General features: G+C 39.4%; 1 protein-coding gene across 1 annotated transcript in view; it reads right to left on the reverse strand.

The window, feature by feature from the left end:
- Positions 1–2259: 2259 nt before the first annotated feature.
- The window catches only part of SLC39A8 (solute carrier family 39 member 8), an 81734-nt gene continuing 64434 nt past the window's right edge, over positions 2260–19559 (reverse strand). Inside the window, exons 6-8 of the mRNA XM_040420489.1 lie at positions 8880–9087; positions 8143–8327; positions 2260–3073 (exon numbers count right to left, since the gene is read on the reverse strand). Of these exons, the coding sequence (XP_040276423.1) occupies positions 2924–3073; positions 8143–8327; positions 8880–9087 (543 nt within the window). The 3' untranslated portion in view covers positions 2260–2923. The remainder of the gene's footprint in view (positions 3074–8142; positions 8328–8879; positions 9088–19559) is intronic.

Here is a 19559-nt window from a genome sequence, read left to right on the forward strand (position 1 = left end):
ACCACCCAATCCCTTTAGCTCCGGAGGCGGAGACTTAGTCCCTGCTGCTGGCTGCTCCGCCGTGGCGCTACTCACCACATACCCCCTTTACCAACCACGTGACGGCGCCGACGACGTGCTTGATTGTAAGTTGTTCTGAAGAAGACTGCATAGTGAATCGGGAAAAACGGAGCTCCCTTGGGCCCCCAGGAGCAACTGGGCCCGGAGCAGCTGCCCCTTTTGCCCTGCGGCAAACACGGCCCTGCCCTTCTTATTGTAAGACATGTAATCACATATATGCGGTTCAAATAAATTCAACAATCCCCTCCAAAAAATTGCAACTGTGTGGAGATTTTTCAGATTAGTTTCACAACTATTTTAGGTGTTTTAACTGAATTTTCAAATGCTACATCGATGGTAAAATATGTGTTGTACAGTTTTGCACCTAGTTTACCACCCACCCCCACCCAAAAAAAGAAAGGATTTCTGTTGAAATGGGAAACAAATTGAAACAATGTCCTTACAGGTAGCTGCTTTTGAGATTTGCAGCAGCTGCAGTTGCGCTAGTAGGCACACCCAGCCTCAGCTCTTCACTTCTCACTCCCTGCCTGACAGCTTTCCCTGTCTGTCCTTATTCTACTCACAATTCTTCTTTCTAGTTCTAGCCTTTCCCTGCAATGACCCTGGCAGTAGAATACAATCTTGACTGTGACTTTTGACTGTCTCTGACTCCCTCAGAAACCAGCACATCCTCTCAGAGTCATGTGAGCACCCTTCTTCTTCTATAGTGCTTTTTCCGAATGACATATGCTGTAAAATGGCGCTACGCATCGTAACGTCATTTTATAATATTCTAACGTCATTATGAACTGGTTCGCTAATCATAAATATATATATTTGCATTTCTTTTATTAGCTTTTATCTTCCCCCCAGCAAACACAAAAGAGTGTTTGGGAATATAAGGATGCAGTAGTACCGAGAAATAACATACCAAATGAGCAAAACAGAGAATTAATGGGTGTCTACACTACCTTGGAGTCTCAAGTACCCCATTCTCTTAACCCTTCCCAGACACTCCTATCAGCATGACATAGGAGATTGAATCCCCATGTTAGGCCTCATTTACATTACCATGTCTGGTTTTTGGTCTGCAAAAAAACTAATGAGTTCCATATTTTTGCACTCTCGTCAATAGAAAGGCATATTCTTATCCACAAGAACTGACAAGAACAGGACCTTTTGTGAGATATTGAGATCAAGCACACAGATCCATGAAAAACCGGTTGTGCGACTAGCCCCCTGACTTGTATCGGTCAGTGTGCTACCTTTTTAAAAATGGATAGCACACTAAAGAAAAATATGATTGTTTTCCTGAGGTCTAACATGTGAACCTCTATTTAATGTTGACAACCCTCACAAATGAAATTGCATGAGAAAAGGATAAGAAAGGATACATGTATGTTCAGAAATGTTAATTTTGTATTTAAGGCCTCTTTCACACTTGCGTTGTCCGGATCCGGCGTGTACTCCACTTGCCGGAATTACACTCCGGATCCGGAAAAACGCAAGTGTACTGAAAGCATTTGAAGACGGAACCGTCTTCCAAATGCGTTCAGCGTTACTATGGCACCCAGGACGCTATTAAAGTCCTGGTTGCCATAGTAGTAGTGGGGAGCGGGGGAGCGGTATACTTACAGTCCGTGCGGCTCCCCGGGCGCTCCAGAATGACGTCAGAGCGCCCCATGCGCATGGATGACGTGATCCATGTGATCACATGATCCATGCGCTTGGGGCGCCCTGACGTCACTCTGGAGCGCCCGGGGAGCCGCACGGACGGTAAGTACACTGCTCCCCCGCTCCCCACTACACTTTACCATGGCTGCCAGGACTTTAGCGTCCCGGCAGCCATGGTAACCACTCTGAAAAAGCTAAATGTCGGATGCGGCAATGCGGCGAAACGACGTTTAGCTTAAGGCCGGATCCGGATCAATGCCTTTCAATGGGCATTAATTCCGGATCCGGCCTTGCGGCAAGTGTTCCGGATTTTTGGCCGGAGCAAAAAGCGCAGCATGCTGCGGTATTTTCTCCGGCCAAAAAACGTTCCGTTCCGGAACTGAAGACATCCTGATGCATCCTGAACGGATTTCTCTCCATTCAGAATGCATTAGGATAATCCTGATCAGGATTCTTCCGGCATAGAGCCCCGACGACGGAACTCTATGCCGGAAGACAATAACGCAGGTGTGAAAGAGCCCTAATATGGGTGCTGTCCCTCTCATACAATATACAATAAAAATGAAACACTTTGGGAAATGATACATTTTAATATTTGGCTTGCTTGCATTTAAACATGTATAAAAATACTCTTTTGATGTTGTACCCATTATTTAGTTTTGCGCATTGACAAATATCCCATAGTCCTTCATTAATTCTATGGCTTTAAAGTGCAGCTAAGAATAAAAAAATACAAAAGTTGGAAACAAAAGACAGAAAATGTAAGTATTGATCAAAGTACTCTACATACCAATAAGTAAAAAAGAATAAAACGTAAAAATCAAGTGGATGTGATTTGGATGTGAGCACATTATTAGATTTTTTTTTTCTCCAAAATCACATTCATGAAGGGGCAAGAGATGCCAGTATTGTATGCGTGTCATGTATTGTAACACCGTTGGCTCACTATAACACTGTACAGGTAATGCCTGGTGCATTCAATAAATATACATACAAATATTTGCTTCTCTTAAAGAAGCAGCAGTTTGTTATTCATGCCTTGAATCCAAATGCAAAGTTTTTGAATTCTTTCTTTGTATTTTGTAATCCAAGTCTGCATAAACATTGATCATTCATCATCACTTCTTGAAGTATGAAAGAAGAGAAGGTAAAAGTCATTGAATTATCTTTGTATCTTTCTGTGTATTCCTAGCCATTACGGCAATCCATATTATGCAAGTTTAATTTCTCCTGCATACAGAGTTATTAATAGAATGATGGCAAATCCAGACAACAGACCGGCATTCTGAACCAGAAAATACACCATATCTGTTTTTCTCCCTTTTATCTTGTCTTTGAGCATGTCATTCAATTCAGGAAACTGAAAGACAAAATATATCATAGAAATCATAGAAATTTATTTTTAACCACTTCACATCCGGGCCATTTGCCCCCTTCCTGACCAGGCCTAATTTTGCAAATCTGACATATCTCACTTTATGTGGTAATAACTTTGGAACACTTTTTTTATCCAAGCTATTCAGAGATTGTTTTCTCGTGACACATTGTACTTCATAATAGTCATAAATTTGAATCAATATATTTCACCTTTATTTATGAAAAAATCCAAAATGTACCCCAAATTTAGAAAAATTCACAATTTTCCAAACTTAAATTTCTCTGCTTTTAACCCCTTAGTGACCAAGACTGTTTGGGCCTTTATGACCAAGCGTTTTTCTTCCTTTTTTTATGGTCTCATTCCAAGAGCTATAACTTTTTTATTTTTTCATCTATATAGCTTTATGAGGGCTTGTTTTTTACGGAACAAGTTGTAGTTTTTAATGGCGCCATTTTGGGGTACACATAACTTTCTGATTAACTTTTATTAACTCTTTCTGGGAGGGAGATGGGGAAAAATAGCAATACTACCACTGCGTTTTTACATTATACATTTTTTGGCGTTCATTTTTCGGCACAAATAACATAATATCTTTATTCTCTGGGTCAGTACGATTACAGTGATACTAAATACTTATAATTTTGTTTACGTTTTACTACTTTTTTTGCAATAAAACACCTTTTATTAACCAAAAAAATGATTTTGCATTGCCACTTCACAAGAGCCATAACTTTTTTTTTATTTTTTATATGGAATTGTGTGAGGGCTTGATTTTTGAAAGACGACTTGTATTTTTCATTGGTATGATTTTGGAGTAAATGCCGCTTTTTGATCACTTGTTATTACATTTTTTTTCGGTGGAAACTAAGAATAAATTCGAAATTCTTTATTTTTTTATTTTTTATTTTTTACGGCGTTCACCATAGGGGATAATTTATGTAATATTTATGTAGTCCCGGTCGTTACGGACGCGGCAATACCAAACATATGGGGGATATTTTCTTTTTGCAATTTTTTTCATTGAAAAGCGTATTTTCAATGGAAAAAAATGCATATTTTTTTATTTTATGGAATTTTTTTAATTTAATAAATGTGTATTTTTTTTCTATTTTTTTTACTACTTAATAGTCCCACAAGGGGACTATAATATACAGTATTTTGATTGCTTTTAAAATGTAATGCATTATCTCTATAATGCATTGCATTTCAATAGCAATGCTATTCGAACATTGACCAGCAGGCTGCGCCAGAGAGGCACAGCCTGCTGGAAATAACTGAAGACAGGCTCGGGGCCCTGATGGGAAGCAAGGTAAGCTTCCCAGCACATCAGCACCCCGCGATCGCATTTTCGGGGTGCTGATGGGAGACAGAGGGAGTCCGCTCCCTCTGTCACCACTTTACATGCAGCGGGCGCCATTGCGCCCGGCATGTAAAGGGTTAAAAAGCCCGGATCGGCACTCCTGCCGGTCAGGGCTGTTAGAGCAGGGACCCAGGGCTGTTAGAGCAGGGACCCAGCGCTCATGTGAGAGCCAGGTCCGCGCTCCCCGCTGCACGGGGGAGCCGTGCAGCGCTTAAACTGGGCCGCCGTAAAAACGCGGCAGCCCAGCCTAAGGCCCCTTAGTGACCGCCGTAAAAACACGTATGGGTGGTCACTAAGGGGTTAAAACAGAAAGTGATACCTCATTAAATATTTAATACTTAACATAATATTCCCCATATGTCTACTTTATGGTGGCATCACTTTGGAAATGTAATTTTTTTTTTTTTTTAGGACATTAGAAGGCTTAGAAGTTTAGAAGCAATTTTTAACATTTTTAAGAAAACTGCCAAAACCCACTTCTTAAGGACCAGTTCAGGTCTTAAGTCACTTTGTGGGGGCTTACATAGTGGATACCCCCATAAATGACCCCATTGTAGAAACTACACCCCTCAAGTTACTTAAAACTGATTTTACAAACGTTGTTAACCCTTTAGGCGTTCCACAAGAATTAAAGGAAAATGGAGATCAAATTTTTAAATTTCACTTTTTTGGTAGATATTCCATTTTAATCCAACTTTTTCTTTAACGCATCGAGGATTAACAGCCAAACAAAACTCAATATTTATTACCCAGATGCTGCGGATTACAGAAACACCCCACATGTGGTCATAAACTGCTGTATGGGCACACGGCAGGGTGCAGAAGAAAAGGAGCACCACATAGTTTTTGGAAGACAGATTTTGCTGAACTGGTTTTTAGATGCCATGTCCCATTTGAAGCCCCCCTGATGCACCCTTACAGTAGAAACTCCCAAAAAGTGACCCAATTTTGGAAACTAGGGGATAAGGTGCCAGTTTTATTGGTACTATTTTTGGGTACATATGATTTTTGGGTACTTTATGGGGCAAGGTGACCAAAAAATTGGTTGTTTAAGCACAGTTTTTATTTATTTATTTTTACAGCGTTCACCTGAGGGGTTAGGTCATGTGACATTTTTATAGAGCAGATGGATACGGATGTGGCTATACCTAATATTTATACTTTTTCTTATTTATTTAAGTTTTACACAATAATAGCATTTTTGAAACAAAAAAATTATGTTTTAATGTGTCCATGTTCTGAAAGCTATATATTTTTTTTTTTAAATGATTTTCTTTCTAGGGGCTCATTTTTTGCGGAATGAGGTGACTGTTTTATTGGTACCATTTTGTGGGACATACGCCTTTTTGATCACTTGGTGTTGCACTTTTCGTGATGTAAGGTGACAAAAATGGCTTTTTTTTTACACAGTTTTTATTTTTATTTTTTTACGGTGTTCACCCGAGGGGTTAGGTCATGTGATATTTTTATAGAGCTGGTCGTTACGGACGCGGTGATAATATGTATACTTTTTTTTTTATTTCACTTTAACACAATAATAGCATTTTTTAAACCCAAAAAATTATGTTTTAGTGTCTCCATGTTCTGAGAGCTATAGTTTTTTTTATTTTTTTAACTATTTTCTTATGTAGGGGCTCATTTTTTGTGGAATGAGGTGACGGTTAGATTGGTACTATTTTGGTGGGCATACCCTTTTTTGATCGCTTACTGTTGTACTTTTTATGATGTAAGGTGACAAAAATGGCTTTTTTTGACACAGTTTTTATTTTTCTATTTTTCATGGTGTTTATCGGACTGGGTGGATCATGTGATATATTTATAGAGCCGACCGTTATGGATGCGGCAATACCAAATATGTCTATTTTATTAATTTTTTTTCTATTTTTAACATTTTTATTTAATTCCTTATATGGGGAATTTTTTTTTTTTACGTGAAACCTTTTTTATTTTTTTTTATTTTAACACTTTTTTGTCCCCCATAAGGCCATACAAGACCTCTGGGGGACATTTAACTTCACATTTTTTTTTTTTGCACTATTAATTTCTCCTCTAACTGGGGCTGACATAATAGCTCCAGTTACAGGGGAAATACACCCCCCAGAGAGGCTGTACAGCGGTATACAGCGCTGTACAGCCTCAGTGCAGGGCTGATCGAGGTCTGTGAAAGACCCGACAGCTCCTGCACTCTCATAGCGCTTCCTGCACTGTATACACAGCGCTCGGTGAGCATTGTGTATACAGCGATCTAGAAGGCAGAGACACCAGAACGTCCATTCCAGAACGTCCATTCAGAGATGTAGAACACCCTCCCGGATGTTTTTAGTTAACGTGCGGACGGGAGGTGGTTAGTTAAAGTGCAAATCAAATAGCATGCCATCATATTAGTGTAGGACTTGTATGAATGTTTTTGGTAAAGTACTAGAGAGGGTTTATATCTCGCCCACATTGCTCAGATGGGTGAGATAAAAGGAATCCAGAAGGCTGTATGATTTTAGAAAAGTATAGTTTGCTGGAGCTGGTTTATTCAGACTGTGTTTATGGGCTGGATTTTTTTTTTTATGGTAGGTAGGATTTGTAGAGGGACCTACCATTCCACCCCAATCCAGTACATCTCTTCCCAAGTATAGTCACTGGGATAATTGCTAGAGAATAAATAGAGGCCTCAGTGCCTCAGTCTGGGTCAGAGTCTTGAATCTGGTAGACCTATCTCCTGTGAAATATCTGTTTTGTAAGCACCAAGGGCCAGGACTTTGATTTAATGTTTATGTGTTATTTTGGTTCTGTGGCTTCACCCCAAGTGCCTGTATAACTTGGATGCCTTGTTTTGTGCTGAATACAAAAAAAAATGAGTTTTGTAGTTTTAAGACTGCTGAACCCAGTGAAGTCTGTGATCGCCGGTCCTGTTCACAGGAGGCATGGAGACTTTTTCTAGCGTGACTTTCTAATTGTAACAATTGACTGCTTCCATCTACAGAGTTCTTCAAGTATCCCCAGTCTAAAATATCACAAAAGTCTACATTTTGTTCTTTAATATGATCCTTTTTTACCCACAAAATAAACATAGTAGAGCATTAAGTGTCTGAAATATTTCCTGTGCAGGAGACCCCAGAAGAATGTCATGAGGAGCCATTTTTAGCCAATCACATGACTTTCCCTACTACATGGCAATCTTTCACGACAAGCACAGTAAAAACCAAAGGTTTTAAGACTAACAAAACATTTGGTTTTCACAAAATTTGCAACTTCAGTGTTTTTACATCTTTTTGTCAGATGTTTCCAGTCTGCCTATGAAAGATGTGGCTAATTTATTTAGAGGAGCATGTGCACGAGCATCTGTGATGTTTATGCCCCAGAAACTGAAACTTATGTCAGCTAGGACCTGGCACAGATTTCTGTTATAATTTACTCCCGTTTCCTGTTGTAAATTATTGTAAATGTGTCAGGCTGTGGTGGCCAGAGCAGTGGAGAAAAGGCCAAAAGTTGCTACATTTGCCCAAAAACTTGCAACTTTTATATGCCACAAAACTGGGGTTCAGCCTTTGTAAATGACCCCAACATTTTATAGTCTTAAACATGATGTAAATACTAAATAATAGAAAAGTTTTTATACTTTACTCAGATATGAGCCTAGGTGACCTGACAGAGCCACTTGAAAAAACCACACAAGCTACTAAATAATTTTGCTTCTTACCATATCAGCGAGTCCTATGTACAGAAACATTCCTCCAGCTATTCCAAAGATGATATTAGGTTCAAAGTTATTGCCCACTAGAATCCCAATAATCAGTCCAATGTAACATGAGCAAGCTGATGTAAAATTAAAGAATAGCGCCTGAGGAATACTCATCCCGGAACTTATCAAGATGGCAAAATCACCTGAAAAGTAAAAATATGTAATATATAATAGGCATAGATCATATATCATTCATATTATTCATTCAGTTTTTATATAGAACTTTATTGATGCTTTTATACTTTTGCATGGTGGGGAGTAATAGATCTATCTTTATGAAAGATGCAGTAGTTGTTTATTTACTAAAAATATGTAGGAATTACTGTAGGAATTAGGGTATTCTGCAAATACTGAAAATGTACACATTTTTTTCTTATGCCTTCTGCAGTTCTTCACAATTTTCAAGATCTTTGCTTGCCGTGATTCAGTAGGCACATGTATCCTTTAGGAATGGGTTATAAAAGTCAAATTGGGATTGGTCTCCTTTGTCACATCTTTAAAAACTGTGATACATTCTCTCTTTCCATATCACAATGCATTTAGGCAAATCTGCCACTCACAGGTCTGAGAATCCTAGGTAACAATAATAGATTAATAAACTAACGTTAACCCTGTAATTACTGATCACACAGCTTTTTTCACCAGTCATTAATTGTTCACTCAAATAATATTGACTATAATGTTGCACTTCTTACCAAATTCATGCGGAAACTCCTCACAGAGAATCGCAATAGATGTACTCAGCCCCTGCAAAGGGGACTGGGTAAATGAAGCTCCAATAGCAAGTCCATCAATTAAGTTATGTAGGGCATCACTCAATGTAATCATCCATGCCATTGTTCCAATATCCCTTAGTGGCGTCCATTTTCTTACTCTGCAACAATGGCCCACTTCATCTGAGTCCTGCAACACATTGTAATGAAAAAGTGAAGGTAAATGGCAGCATAATGTTCTTTTATTCTGTAGCTTCTTCAAAATAGTTTTGTAGAATGGTATCTTATGTAAGTAACCTGAGACATTATATAGGCAATGTTGGGGCATTTTTTTATTATTTCATCCTACTTTAAAAGATTTTCAGCAGTTTGTTTTTTACAGCCTAGAGTTTCACTGAATCTACAGACTGTTCTTTTTCTTACTCAATGAAACCAATCAGAGGAGCTCTTCGAAGGCTCAATCTGTATCCCTTATCTTTATTTTTCTACTAGTACATAAGCAGTTATTTTAAGCCATATTCTTATAAAACTGAGAGGTAACATGCCTGGATAGTTCACGTGTCCACAGCTGCCAATCATTGTCCTCATTGGTCTGCAGTTGAGGACAGTGATTGGTTGCAGTGGTGATGTGCCAATCCTGGCACGTTACAGCTGATGGTAATAAACAAACTGTGATTGGAGTACCAGACCAGCATTTCAAAAAACCCTTTTAACTCCTTTACATGTACAGTACAGCAGGCCGGTAGTTCCCCCACTGATTGGGCGGGCAAAGGAATTGGGCAATACAGTAATATTTGTTAGTATAGAAAACCACCATTCTTAATATGATAAGGCCTGGCATGTAAGTGATCAGCCTTGCATGTGAATTGTCCTAGGTTCTAATCACAGGAGAGATGTCTTGATTTTTTTCTACTTAATTGAACCCATAATAAAAGGCTATAGCCTTACTATATTGAGAATGGAGGTTTTCTATACTTAGAAATCTAGTGCATATTACATTTACATTTATTGTGCCTGTGAATAAACCGGCAATATGTGTTAGCTTTCTAAGCATAGATATTTGCATGCTAGGGCACAGCTCTGCCCTCAGCATGCCGATGTCTAGCCCTGTCAATCAAGGGAATAGGTGCCCCGACATGGTTATTTGCATATGAGTAAACACGATGAAATTTCTGCAGCTGTTTAACATACAGACAAAAGACAGGTAATGTTTTATTCAGCATGATCAATCCTACCAGGCAGTATGTCTGGTTTAATAGGGGAAATAATGCTAACAGAGGCTCTTTAAAAGCAGAGAAATTCTAATTTAGAAAATTTATAATTTTTCAAAAGGTTCTGTAAAATCTCAGAATTGCATGTATAACTAAAAGTATTCAAAAGTTATTACCACATAAAGTTCGGATTGGGAAAATGAGGTTCTGTCAGAAAGGTGAAAACTGGCTGTGTATGGAAGGGTTTAAATGAGTATTTATGAAGTGTCAGGGAACTAGAGATATGGGCTACAGAATGACGGGTTTTACCGAGAAGGAGAAGGAACAGTTTGCAGATACAGTGAAACGTTTTGCTAGATAAGACAAACTGTTTCAAGTTTTAATAAAGGGTAATAGTTGTTTAGCCCAAGATATGTAGAATGCAGAAATGTAAAAAGATACCCCAAAGGGTGTCAATGGCCTTTAAAGATGTTGTGTCATAATTCACTTTTTATACTAAAGTTTATATTTAGCAAATACTTTAGCTTCTAATCCTCCTTGGATTTTTATTTTTTCAAATTTGCTTCATTTGCAGTTTTCTCTTTTCCCGCATGCTTGAATCCTACGGGTTTGTCATGTGTCTGCTGTCCTGTCATGCCTTAGGGCTGTGAGGTGTGTCCTGGCATCAGCAGGACATGTAACACTAACCACACCTCTTTTTCTTATAAATAATGTTTGTGCGTCCTACATCATAAGGCTCCAATGCAGGACATAGCCTACAGCAACTGAATATCAAAACAGATAATCCACAGGGTGCAATAGTAGGCTAATACCTTTAGAATAAGTCAGTTTTGATAAATGGTGGAAAATGGTGGGGAAAGTGATAAAACAGCTATATCTGTTGGGCAGGATACACTTATATTAGTGACACAACCCTTTTAAAGGAACACCCTGGGCAAAATGTATACAATGTCTCATGCTTAGCGCAGGGCCTTATAGGGGTGCATGATCAAGGACTCCCTTTGTCATGTTGTACTTGTGGAATATTAGAAAATCCTGAGGTGTAACTTGAATGTTCTGGCCACCAATGCAAAATCTGGAACAGGTCCCCTATCTGCCGTGTTTCATGTATAATACTGGCATTTGCCTATGTGGTAGAGGGGCCCCTGCAGCACCAGGATTCAGGTGTAATAGCTACCACTGAACCCTCTATAGCTATGCAAATGAAGAAATTGCATTCACGGCATCAGGCTGTTGCTGTAGCTGTATTTACCACAGGAATGAGACCACCAAGGAGCCATTTCATGTGAACCCCTGCCTACAGGTTGTATTTTCAACAAGCACACGGTAGTCAGTGGAAATATAATGTAGTCTGTTACCAGTAACGAAGCTGTCTTCATGAGTACATGGATGTGAGAGGGCAAAGACTATATATAAAAGTTATAAACAAATACTGTTTGCTGTCTGCCAGCTCCGAACATGAGACCTTGTGATTTTGTATGTGCTCAGCGACACACTTACTTTATGACGAATTTAGCTGCACCAGCAGATTCTGACAGTGTAGTTAAACTGCTTTACTTTCCTATTTGGCAACACATGTACAATTATAGGTGCTATAAAGAGTATTTTAACACCTAGAAGCATTCTGTCAGCTAAACAAAACCTACAGTACATTTTTCATTATAATACCTCCTGGTAGCTTATCTGTTACATCACTAAATGCCAGCCATATAACAGCCCTTGTAATAAAATACAGATACTGAATGCAGTGAAATACAGAAATGCTGAGTTTCTCAGTACAGTACATAGTGGTGTCTAAAGACTCACGTACAACAATTATAGATCTTAGCTTTGCTAACCAGCCTTGAGTGCTCATCCCACATTTTTTTTTTACTATTTCTGCAGGGGTGGCCATAGTTAAAGGAGTATTCCCACCTTATAAAGTAATGGTATATCACTAGGATATGCCATCCCTTTATGATCAGTGTGGGTCCTCACTATGTTACCCCCACTGACCCTGAGAATGAATGGCTATCTCACTGCGTCCCCTTCTAAATTTTCTCTCCATAAAGGTGCTCCTGGCCATCTGGCTGTGCAGGTTGTGTTGTAGATCCCTGCACAGCATGTGGCTAGTGCCTCGATATGCGGGGGAAAACCAATGAAGGAAAAGTAGTACTAAACCAGAACTATGGCCCAATAATTTGCACGATTGTACCGATGTGGGAGGTTTGAGCCACACCAATCAAGAAACGATGCCATTTCCTAGCCTTGCTATACAGCTTGGAAACTACATTAAAGGGGTTGTACAAAAATGAGGGGGAAAGGGGAGGTTTGCAAACCCCCCCATCTCAACCCACACACACACACTTGGCCAGACTTGTAAAGGGAAGTTTACTAACCTGTTACCCGGCACTGGCTCCCCGGTCCTTCTCCCTCTCTGAAAACATCAAGTTTGACCTAGTCTGCAGCCAGTGACTGGCCGCGGTGGTGACCAAACCCTCTTACGTTATGTGACCATTTGTCATGACATAAGAGGAGCCAGTCACTGCCACAGCCAGTATATGCAATTTATTCATACTGCTACATCAATATTAGAGTTTTTTTCAGAAGTATTTTCCCAAGCAGATCAATTTTGTAGGAAGAGTAAGTATCTACTGTGTTTATATCTGCATTCTTATTCTTAAAATTGCCTTTCAGTCTACTTTGCTTTAGGTGGCCGACGGGGATGTTACAGGTGAATCTGCATATAGAAACATAGAAACATAAAATGTGTCGGCAGAGAACAGTTTGGCCCATCTAGTCTGCCCAATATACTGAATACTATGAATAGCCCCTGGCCCTATCTTATATAAAGGATGGCCTTATGCCTATCCCATGCATGCTTAAACTCCTTCACTGTATTTGCAGCTACCACTTCTGCAGGAAGGCTATTCCATGCATCCACTACTCTCTCAGTAAAGTAATACTTCCTGATATTACTTTTAAACCTTTGCCCCTCTAATTTAAAACTATGTCCTCTTGTAGCAGTTTTTCTTCTTTTAAATATTCTCTCCTCTTTAACCCTGTTGATTACCTTTATGTATTTAAAAGTTTCTATCATATCCCCTCTGTCTCGTCTTTCTTCCAAGCTATACATGTTAAGGTCCTTTAATCTTTCCTGGTTTTATCCTGCAATCCATGTACCAGTTTAGTAGCTCTTCTCTGAACTCTCTCCAAAGTATCAATATCCTTCTGGAGATATGGTCTCCAGTACTGAGCACAATACTCCAAATGAGGTCTCACTAGTGCTCTGTAGAGCGGCATGAGCACCTCCCTCTTTCTACTGGTAATGCCTCTCCCTATACACCCAAGCATTCTGCTAGCATTTCCTGCTGCTCTATGACACTGTCTGCCTACCTTTAAGTCTTCTGAAATAATGACCCCTAAATCCCTTTCCTCAGATACTGAGGTTAGGACTGTATCACTGATTTTATATTCTGCTCTTGGGTTTTTATGCCCCAGGTGCATTATCTTGCACTTATCAACATAAAATTTTAGTTGCCAGATTTTTGACCATTCCTCTAGTTTTCCTAAATCCTTTTCCATTTGGTGTATCCCTCCAGGAACATCAACTCTGTTACAAATCTTTGTGTCATCAGCAAAAAGATACACCTTACCATCGAGGCCTTCTGCAATTTCGCTGATAAAGATATTAAACAATATGGGTCCTAGAACAGATCCCTGAGGTACCCCACTGATAACAAGACCATGGTCTGAATATACTCCATTGACTACAACCCTCTGTTGTCTGTCCCTCAGCCACTGCCTAATCCATTCAACAATATGGGGGTCCAAGCCCAAAGACTGCAATTTATTGATAAGCCTTCTATGTGGGACAGTATCAAAAGCCTTATTAAAGTCTAGATAAGCGATGTCTACTGCACCTCCGCCATCTATTATTTTAGTCACCCAATCAAAAAAATCAATAAGATTAGTTTGACATGCTCTCCCTGAAATAAACCCATGCTGTTTTTCATTTTTCAATCCATGGGATTTTAGATGTTCCACAATCCTCTCCTTAAGTATGGTTTCCATTAATTTCCCCACTATTGATGTCAGGCTTACTGGCCTATAGTTGCCTGATTCCTCCCTACTACCTTTCTTGTGAATGGGCACAACATTTGCTAATTTCCAATATTCTGGGACGACTCCTGTTGCCAGTAATTGGTTAAATAAATCTGTTAATGGTTTTGCTAGTTCACCGCTGAGCTCTTTTAATAGCTTTGTGTGTATCCCATCAGGCCCCTGTGACTTATTTGTATAAATCGCTGACTTAGAACCTCTTCCTCTGTAAAGACACATGCATCAAAAGATTCATTAGTCTTCTATCCTGAGGTCCTTTTCCTTCATTTTCCTTTGTAAAAACTGAACAGAAGTATTCATTGAGGCAGTCAGCTAGTTCTTTATCTTCTTCCATATACCTTCCTTCTTTTGTTTTTAATTTTGTAATTCCTTGTTTTGATTTCCTTTTTTCATTTAAGTATCTGAAGAATGCCTTATCGCCTTTTTTTCATGACTGAGCTAATTTCTCTTCTGCCTGTGCTTTAGAAGCTCTTATAACTTGTTTGGCCTCTCTCTGCCTAATCTTATAAATTTGCCTGTCATCCTCATTTTTTTGGTTTTTTTTATAATTCCTAAATGCTATCTTTTTGTTTTTAATGATTTTGGCCACTTCTGCTGAGTACCACAGTGGTCTCTTCTTTTTTTTGCTTTTACTGACAAGCCTAATGCAATTTTCTGTTGCCTTCAATAGTGCCACTTTTAAGTAGTCCCATTTCTCCTGGACTCCAATGAAACTGTTCCAATCTGATAGGGACTCATATACCACTAATCTAATTTTAGAAAAGTCAGTTTTTCTAAAATCTAAAACTTTTGTTTTTGTGTGGTGTGACTCAGTCACTGTACTTATAGTAAACCACGCTGACTGGTAATCACTAGATCCCAAGCTTTCCCCTACAGTAATATCAGATACCAAATTCCCATTTGTGAATACTAAATCTAAAATGGCCTCCTTCCGGGTTGGCTCCTCAACTACTTGCTGTAGAGATAATCCCAGTAGGGAATTTAGAATATCTGTACTCCTGGCAGAACTAGCTATTTTGGTTTTCCAGTTACATCAGGAAGATTGAAGTCTCCCATAATGATAACTTCCCCCTTCAATGTCATTTTACCTATTTCCTCAACTAGTAGATCATCTAACTCTTTGACTTGGCTAGGTGGTCTATATATCACACCTACACGAGTTACCTTATGATTATCAAGCTGCAAGGTAACCCAAACTGACTCTAAATTGTTCTCGCTAACTTGTATCAAATTAGATTTTATGCTATCTTTCACATACAGGGCCACCCCTCCCCCTTCTTGCCTTCTCTGTCTTTCCTGTATAAAGAGAACCCTGGTATTGTTATATCCCAGTCATTACTCCCATTGAACCACGTCTCAGTAACAGCCACTACATCTATATTCTCAGATGCCATTATAGCCTCAAGTTCATTGATCTTATTCCCTAAACTGTGAGCATTTGTAGACAAGAATCTGAGCTTGTCATTTCTTAACCTTTGTGCTACTGGCATCTTCTGGCATTGTTCCGGGGGGCAGTTGGACTGCTGGATTATCACTCTTTTGCCCCCCTTTCCTAGTTTAAATGCTCCTTAGCAAATACTTGGAACTGTTCACCGAGGACATTCGTTCCCTTGAGAGAAAGATGCAAACCATCTTTCTTGTACAGTTCTTTTCCATTCCAACAAGAGCTAACATGAGACACAAAGCCAAACCCTTGGTTCAGACACCATTCACCAAGCCATACATTGAATTCCTTAATGCGCATCTTCCTGTCATGCTAAGGGTTATGCACAGGCAAAATTGCAGAGAATGAAACAGTTGATGCAACCTCCCGTATATCCTTTCCAAGTGTGTGAAAAGCTTCTTTCACCTTTGAAACCCCATTGCAAGCCAGATCATTTGTCCCAAGATGGACAATAACATCCACCTCCCTTTCCTGCTTTGCTTGCCTAACAATATTAAGGATCCGTCGTCTATCCCTGCTAGCGGTAGCACCAGGGAGACATCTCACAACACCATTCTCCTCAAACTTCACACCTCTTATGATGGAATCGCCCACCAACAGCTGCTTACTATCAGTCCTCACCTTCTCCTTTTTGTCTTTGGCTGCAGTCTTGCATACTTTAGGCATGGGAGATGATTGTTCCTCACCCACTGTGCTTGAGCCATCCTCCATGTTGCTCTTGCACTCTGAAAGTGCTGCAAATGAATTATGGAGAGCCACAGACTGTAGGACATGTCTTCTATCCACAACTCTCAGTCTACCAGAACCTGCAGTAACCCATCTTCCATTTCTAGGGGGCCTCTGTGGCAGTGGCATTGCAACGTTCTCAGCCTGAGTTTGTTTAACCCCTTAGGGACCCATGACGTACCGATACGGCATGGTTCCCGAGTCCTTAAGGACCCATGATGTACCGGTACGTCATGTATAGTTCAGATCACCACCGCCCAGCGGGCGGTGATCGGAGCCAGGTTCCTCCTCAAATCATTGAGCAGGCACCTTGGCTAAATGCGCAGGGGGGTCAAGTGACCCTCCCGTGTCGGCGATCGCCGCAAACCGCAGGTCAATTCAGACCTGCTGTTTGCAGCTTTTATCTGGTGCGGCGGCGGTGGTGCCATCGGGTCCCCATGGGGCTGTAGGGGGGACCCGATAGCATGGAAGGCAGCATGATGCCTTCCTGAGGCATCGTGCTGCCTTCCGGTGATGAGCCTGTGAGATCCAGCCCCCTGGATCTCACAGGCCGGAAGCTGTATGAGTAATACACACAGTATTACTCATACAGCCAATGCATTCCAATACAGAAGTATTGGAATGCATTGTAAAGTTCAAGTCCCAAAGTGGGACAAAAAATAAAGTGCAAAAAAAAGTAAAAAAAATAAAGTTTTCCCCCCAAAAATTAAAAGTTTAAAGTAAAAATAAACAAAAACGTCATTTTCCCCAAATAAAGTAAAAAAAAATTGCTAAAAAATAGGGGGAGAAAAAAAAGTATACATATTAGGTATCGCCGCGTCCGTATCGACCAGCTCTATAAAAATATCACATGACCTAACCCCTCAGATGAATACCGTAAAAAATAAAAAAATAAAAACTGTGCTAAATAAACCATTTTTTGTCACCTTACATCACAAAAAGTGTAATAGCATGCGATCAAAAAGTCACACGCATCCCAAAATAGTGCCAATAAAACCGTCATCTCATCCCACAAAAATCATACCCTACCCAAGGTAATCGCCCAAAAACTGAAAAAATTATGGCTCTCAGACTATGGAAACACTAAAACATGATTTTTTTTGTTTAAAAAAAAAATCATTGTGTAAAACTTACATAAATAAAAAAGAGTATACATATTATGTATCGCCGCATCCGTGACAACCTGGTCTATAAAAATATCACATGATCTAACCTGTCAGATGAATGTTGTAAATAACAAAAAATAAAAACGGTGCCAAAACAGCTATTTCTTGTTATCTTGCCTCACAAAAAGTGTAATATAGAGCAACCAAAAATCATATGTACCCTAAACTAATACCAACAATACTGCCACCCTCTCCTGTAGTTTCAAAAATGGGGCCACTTTTTTGGAGTTTCTACTCTAGGGGTGCATCAGGGGGGCTTCAAATGGGACATGGTGTCAAAAAAAAAAGTCCAGCAAAATCTGCCTTCCAAAAACCGTATGGCATTCCTTTCCTTCTGCGCCCTGCCGTGTGCCCGTACAGCTGTTTATGACCACATATGGGGTGTTTCTGTAAACTACAGAATCAGGGCCATAAATATTGATTTTTGCTTGGCTGTTAACCCTTGCTTTGTTACTGGGAAAAATGGATTAAAATGGAAAATTTGCCCAAAAATTTAAATTCTGAAATGTCATCTCCATTTGCCAATAACTCTTGTGGAACATCTAAAGGGTTAACGACGTTTGTAAAATCTGTTTTGAATACCTTGAGGGGTGTAGTTTCTTAGATGGGGTCACTTTTATGGAGTTTCTACTCTAGGGTTGCATCAGGGGGGCTTCAAATGGGACATGGTGTCAAAAAAACCAGTCCAGCAAAATTTGCCTTCCAAAAACCGTATGGCATTCCTTTTCTTCTGCGCACTGCCGTGTGCCCGTACAGTAGTTTACGACCACATATGGGGTGTTTCTGTAAACTACAGAATCAGGGCCATAAATATTGAGTTTGGTTTGGCTGTTAACCCTTGCTTTGTAACTGGAAAAAAATTATTAAAATGGAAAATCTGCCAAAAATGTGACATTTTGAAATTGTATCTCTATTTTCCATTAATTCTTTTGGAACACCTAAAGGGTTAACAAAGTTTGTAAAATCAGTTTTGAATACCTTGAGGGGTGTAGTTTATAGAATGGGGTCATTTTTGGGTGGTTTCTATTATATAAGCCTCTCAAAGTGACTTCAGACCTAAACTGGTCCCTAAAAATTGGGTTTTTGAAAATTTCTGAAAAATTTCAAGATTTGCTTCTAAACTTCTAAGCCTTGTAACATCCCCAAAAAATTAAATATCATTCCCAAAATGATCCAAACATGATGTAGACATATGGGGAATGTAAAGTAATAACTACTTTTGGAGGTATTACTATGTATTATAGAAGTAGAGAAATTGAAACTTGGAAATTTGCAACCTTTTACAAATTTTTGGGTAAATTTGGTATTTTTTTATAACTAATTTTTACCAGTGTCATGAAGTACAATATGTGACAAAAAAACTATCTCAGAATGGCCTGGATAAGTCAAAGCGTTTTAAAGTTATCAGCACTTAGAGGGACACTGGTCAGGTTTGCAAAAGATGGCCAAGTCCTTAAGGTGAAATAGGGCTGAGTCCTTAAGGGGTTAATGGTTAATTTACAAATCTCATATTTCAAAAAGGCAATTTCTTGCTGCATTATGGAGAGCTGTCTACAGATCAAACAGTATCCAAACCTCCGAAGAGTGGAACCTGGAATAAAAGCACAACAATTCCTGCACAGAACCAGGTCTGCCATTGTAAAGAGGGGAAAGATTTTAAACAAACAAATCTTACTTGTTTAGATTTACCTCCTGAGTATCTCCTGAATATCTCCAATGCACTTAGAAAAACAGCACTTGGAAAATTCACATATGGGCACTGCTTCTTTGAAAACCACTTTCCACTATATCATAAAAAAAAATTCTTTCTTGGTATAAACGTCTAAATAAAATATTGTCCTTGGTGAAACTTCCGAAGTCGATTCGCATAATACTTTGCTCCATACAGTATTAGAATGTATTGGCTCCTATGAGCCGAGTTTGGGAAATGTTTTTTTAGAAATTAGTTTATGAAGTTATTATGCGAAGTGTCGAGAGACTTCGCAGAGTAATAACTTCGCCTCATAGGAGCCAA

Source organism: Bufo bufo, chromosome 2 (assembly GCF_905171765.1).
Source record: "Bufo bufo chromosome 2, aBufBuf1.1, whole genome shotgun sequence".
NCBI lineage: Eukaryota > Metazoa > Chordata > Amphibia > Anura > Bufonidae > Bufo > Bufo bufo.